This window comes from Vipera berus (assembly GCF_964194415.1).
Source record: "Vipera berus genome assembly, chromosome: 2".
NCBI classification, from domain to species: Eukaryota; Metazoa; Chordata; class Lepidosauria; order Squamata; family Viperidae; genus Vipera; species Vipera berus.
In genome coordinates, this window is record NC_138203.1 from 34466404 (window position 1) to 34472403 (window position 6000).

Consider the following 6000-nt stretch of genomic DNA (forward strand, 5'->3'; position numbering starts at 1 on the left):
ATGTGTTAGGTTTCATTAAAGGTAAGAATATCTGAAGAAACCTCTAAAAAACAGCCTGCTGAATGTTTCTCTTTCATTTGTATCTGCTCCATTTGGATAATATTACATATTGTGAATAAAATTGTAGAAAATTCATTACAGTTTTCCTGGAAAAAAAATATAAAACCCTCATAGTTCTTATCTCTAAGGTTCTTGGATTCAGATTCAAGAACATAGGTTTAAACAATTGTGAAATTCTCTAGGCCTCCGTTAGGCTTTACCTAAATTGAAACAATCCCATGGGGCTCTTTTTTACCATAAAATAATTTTCCAAAGGTTCTGATTTACTACGGAGCTAGTACATGCTGCTCATTTTTCTTTTGCTTGGCACTTCCAATAGGAGCAAGTAAGTGGATTGTGGACATTTCTTTTGTGACCTATCATAAGGTCTAAATCTGTATATGGTTGTTATGACTTTATCCAAATCGTATTCTTAATTTGGACAGATATTTCAGGGATCCCAATTTAGATCACAGTCAAAAATGTTAAGTGACTTGCTTAGCTGCTCCTAAGGCAGGAAGAATCCAGTTATAACTAAGCTCATTTGCCGTTCATCTCAAAAATCCTGATCTGCCAAGGAACATAAATCCTTTCTATTTGTTTATTAAATTTGTAAACATTCTGCTATAAAGGATACTTCTTTACATTGATTTACTAGTATTGTTTTACCTACATTTCAATTATTCTAGTGTATGGAGAGTATGTGGCAGCAGCTTTTTCCCACAAGTATACTGAATTTTGTTTCTCTGAAATACTTGTTTCCTGTACATACCTTGGATTGACCCAAAAGGAATGAAAGGATCATAATATTATTTTTGCTCTTTATAAATATTTCTTTAATCAAAATAGATGGATATCTCACACAGCATACTTTCCTAACCAGCTAGATGTCTGAATCACCTTGGCATCAAAGGAACCCATCAGTGAGCCCCCCACATTTCATTCTATTTTATTGTCCACATGATTACTCAGGCTTAGTTACAAGACTGGAACGAAATGTATAGTGAATGTATATATGAAAAGTATAACATGCCTTAGCTTTAAGGCAAAACTTGTAATGTGAAGTACTTTAGCACTGAGCAGAGAGAGGCAACCCTAAGAGAAGAAAACATAAGTAAATTTAGGTTAGCTAAGAAAGACTAGAGTTACTTAAACTGCATTTTTTTACTGTTAAGACTACCAGAACTCTAGAGCATCTGGGATGGTCCTAAGATGCTTGAATTTCAGCTTTCAACACCTCCACAGCATGCACAGATCATGCTAGCTGAAGAACACATGAAAGTAGCAGTCTAACATATATGAAGGGAACCCATTGGGAAAGGGAGTTTTAGTTTGGCCTTTATTAATGTTTGTCACAAAACTAATTAAGATTTTCTCCAGTTTCATTTCATAGCATTCCTGGAGACGATTTGCAAACCAATTGAAAGAAAGCATTGTAACATGGTCTTGCACTTTGGGAAGATGGGGAGGTGAAGAGCCATATTATTCATCACATCATACTGTGTAACATAAGCGTTTTATAATCCTAATATAATTATGTCCTGTATGAAACTCTTTAGGAGGAAAAAAATTAACTGGAACTAAACTGGACTTTACTTTCTTACAAAGGCAGGCACTAGACATAATTATGGACCCTTATGAGAATCGAAGTGCTTTCTTAGCCCAATGTCACTAGCAGCTATCACTTTAAAAGAAACCCAGCTCTGAGAAATGCCTTGGCATGAAACTTAAAGTCAAGCTTCAGAAGGTCATATATAAGATCTCTTTGTGTAATCTTTCTGATTCCACATAATTTGTGAATTGCATATCTCAAAGTATCCAGAAGAACGTCTGTGGAGATTCTCAGTCATCCAGGTTATGGTTGTCCCAAACATACTTTTTCAAGACGCAACTGGACTTTGTTTTTCTTTGAAGACATTTCCCTTCTCATCCAAGAAGCTTCTTCAACTCTGACTGGATGGTGGGGAATTCAGTCAGAATTTTCTGAAGAATTTTCTTGGATGAGAAGCAAAACATCTTCAGAGAAAAACAAGAAAGTCCAGTTGCCTCTTGAAAAAGTACCTTTGGGATTATCCAGAAGAACATCTGTAACTTTTAAAGTATTAGACTAGAACTGAGAACTGAGACAACTCCACTGTCAATCATGGAAATCACTGACTAGCTTTAGGCCAGTCACTCTCTCCCAGCCTTACCTGCCACACAGGAAGACAGAAGTTCCATGTATATTGCTTTCAGTTCTGGATGAAGTGCAAGATAACAATTTAAAAAGCACATATAAATAACCCAGAATCTACTTTTGCTAAAGAATTCCCATACGTAAACAAAAATCCAAAAATCAATTGAATTCAAAATCCAAACCTAACCATTTATATTTTGTGCCATAATGGTGATATTACAGGTAGTCTTCGGCTTACAATCACAACTGAACCCAAAATTTATGTTAAGTGAGTTTTGCCCTATTTTATGATCTTTCTTGCCACAGTTGTTAAGTGAATCACTGTAATGGTTAAGTTAGTAACATAGTTGTTAAGTGAATCTGGTTTGCCCATTGACCTTGCTTCTCAGAAAGTCACAAAAGATTATCACATGACCCCAGGACATGGCAACTATCATAAATGAGTCAGTTGACAAACGCCTGAATTTTGATCACATCACCATGGAGATGCTGCAATAGTCATCAGTATAAAGAAATGGTCATAAGTCACTTTTTACACTGCTGCTGTAATTTTGAACGGTCAGTAAATGAACTGTTGTAAGTTGAGAACTACCTATATTAAACACAAATCATATCCAGTAAAGGTTAAATCAATCAATGACAAAGCATTAGGAGTTGTAATAAATGTGTTGTTGGTTACCAAAATTCCTGCATTACAACATTCTTTTTACCACTTCAATGCAAAGGATGTCTCTTTTTGTTTATATAATAAGAATGTATTATTACATAACAGTTTTAAATTAGAAAAAAGGTTCACCTGCTAGTAATCAAAGTGAAAACATCGTATTAGCACCATATTAATCTTCTTAGCAGGCTTTGAATTGTCATCAGTTGCTGTGAAGCATTATTCATGAATTGAATTAGATGTACTAAGGAAACAACTTTTTTTAAACTATAAAAAAAAATCTGGTCTCTTTGTAATGTTCCTAGCTCATTGGCTGTTTCATATATTAGCAGTAATAGGACACAAACCAGTTTAGAATATTCAGTTTAATTTCTGGTGCCTAATTTAATTTTACAATTTCAATTTAATTTCTGTTGTACTAGTCTTTGATCTTTATGCTGGTAATACATACAAAACAATAAGAATCAGAATACAGGAGAAAATAATAAGCAAAGCTTAAGTAAAAGAGTGATATAACAGTAGAGATATAGTAGAGGCACAGCTTCAAGTTCAACCCCAATTGTGGATGATTTTGGTACAGATATTACGCCCAAACTACCTCACAATGTTATTGTGATGGGAAGAAATGGGAAGAAGGAGTGTTGTATATTCTACTTCAAACTGCTGGATAAAAGGCAGGATCTAATTCTAATTACACACTCTATAAAAAATTAAATGAGAATTACTTACCATCTTCTGTACTATTCCCAACAATGTTCCAGGAAGATGGAATCTCTTCATAGGCCATGGCTAACATAAGATCACGATCCATTGACTGCAAATCTCTTTCAATCAAATCAAACTGACTGAGAAGTGTGTGATGACTAGAGGGAGTTAGACAGTTGGCGTGGCTCACCAAAAAACACGCTAATTCACAAGCAATGTCATGCTTGAAGGTTATAGATGAGGAGCCCAGAATGAGAAATTCAGTTTCCTTTCCATACATAACCACAAAGACAGAAACATCTTCTTGTTCTCTATGAGCTGAAAAAGTATAACAATTAAATGTTATATATTCAATACATGCCTCTACAAAAATATATTTTATTGCCATTTTTAAAGTATGAGAAATTGGAATTAAAGTAAGATTCCATTTTCATATACTATATGTGCAGGAAAAAATAAGCAATTGATAGCATTCATCATACTATATACACTTGACTAAAAATACATAGGTAATGCATAGTAGCATTAGAAGTAACAGAAAGGTTGATATATTTTTCAGAGGTTGATAGATTTTTAAGTTGTCAGTTGCCTTACATCAGGGGTGTCAAACTCAATTTCACTGAGGGCCGCATCAGCATTGCGGTTGCCCTCAGGGGGGTGGGTGGGCGTGGCCAGGGTGGGTGTGGCCTACTGGGTGGGCGTGGCTAGAGTGTGTATGGCCTACTGGGTAGACGTGGCCAGCTCTACATCATTCACATCAAGGGTGCCTATGGGAGCCTGGGCAGGAGTGGGACAGATCTGAGGGTTTCTGGCAGAAGGAGGGTCTCTGGGCCAGGGCCAAGGCAGTGGGGGCCGTTCCCTCACTGTTTCCAGGATGGCTTCGCGGGCCACATGAAACCACTTCACAGGCCGGATCCGGCCCCCAGGCCTTGTGTTTGACATGTCTGCCTTACATTATTCAGTGCAGTTTGCATTGTCCCCCTGAACTGGGATGCAAGTGTTATTAATATCCAGCCAGAACACCAACTGGTCCAGGCAGAAAAACATGCCAGAAGAACATGCCACATTATGTTGGCTGGGAATTCTAGAATTTATGTTAAAACATACGTAGAATTGCCCCATCAGCAAAGATGCTGTTATTAATACAAACACAAAGGTTTGTATTACATGAGCTTTATCTGATCACCAGTGTGATATAGTAAGCCAGGTTGAGACTGCCTGGCCATGCACCTGATAACCACAGAATCCAGGTTGGTCTATATTCCCTTTACTAGAAGATAAAAAAAATAGGGTAGATAATGCATCAGAACAACATAGGATTGATTTTTCAAGGAGAAAAATCTATCAATGTGGTCAGTAGGAGTCAAGAATGACTTAATAGCACATCATAAATCAATCAATTAATGCTTGAAGAAATACCTAATAAAAAACTATAAAAATAGCAAATTTTATAAGTTATGTTTTTATGAGGCTTTAGATTGGAATAAATATTGTAAATAAAAGGTTTTTATTCCTGATGCTTTAAATGGTATATGTTAAGTAGGATCATAAATAATGCTTGGACTTGAAGAAGAAGAAACTAAGCAATGTGGAGAACGCAGTACTGCTAAGAAAATGTTATACATTTTGGGGAACTCAAATGCCATTTGTTCCTATGCTCAGCCAGTTATCTGGAAACAAACCTTACATCCTAGCCCAGCAACTGTATGTGAGAAACAAAAATACAGAATTTTTGTCCCTCTCTTGTTGCTGTTTGGCTTCTGTTGTGATAATAATTAAATAATAAGTAATAGCCCTTCCAAAAGAGATTAAAATGCTGCAATAGGAAAACAAATGGACAATGTAGCAGAGCTATGCCACTCACCTGGAATGATAGACTGAAGAGTGTTTTCAGTAACTTGCTTAGCAAAAACCACATGTTTCTGTACTGATCCTTTGTAAACAAAGTAAAATTCAGCCTCCTCTGGAAGAATGTGGTCAAACTTTCCATATATAATAGTTTCTCCCTAGAAAATGGATATTTTTTAATGCTATATCACATAATATAAATATCTCTAATTACAGAGAGCTGGCAATACAGACTGGGCATATTCTATTTAACATGGTTAAAGTTTTCACACGGAAATCAGTGAGGTGGAAAATGTTTACTTGTAGACAGATTATGATAAAGTTTTGCAGTTCAAACCAGGATTTACAAAACTATAAAAAAATCACACTTTTTCTAAGCAATTGAAATTAACAAACCAAAAACAACTCCATTTCAAAATAATGAAATATACAAGAGAGCAATAACAAAGAATCAGATCTGTTTGGGTGTGGAAGTGTAGATGGAGCTGTTTCCTTAAAAAAAGAACTGCATACTTGTTGCTACCACTACTTTTAATAATATAGTCAATAGTCAACAAAATTGTCCTCA

The 6000-nt window shown here is 35.8% G+C and overlaps 1 protein-coding gene across 1 annotated transcript in view; it reads right to left on the minus strand.

Annotated features, from left to right (window-relative positions):
* ARHGEF28 (Rho guanine nucleotide exchange factor 28) overlaps window positions 1-5582 on the minus strand; it is a 123083-nt gene extending 117501 nt beyond the window's left edge. Inside the window, exons 1-2 of the mRNA XM_081321299.1 lie at window positions 5449-5582; window positions 3609-3902 (exon numbers count right to left, since the gene is read on the minus strand). Of these exons, the coding sequence (XP_081177425.1) occupies window positions 3609-3864 (256 nt within the window). The 5' untranslated portion in view covers window positions 3865-3902; window positions 5449-5582. The remainder of the gene's footprint in view (window positions 1-3608; window positions 3903-5448) is intronic.
* Between the last annotated feature and the right edge of the window lie 418 nt (window positions 5583-6000).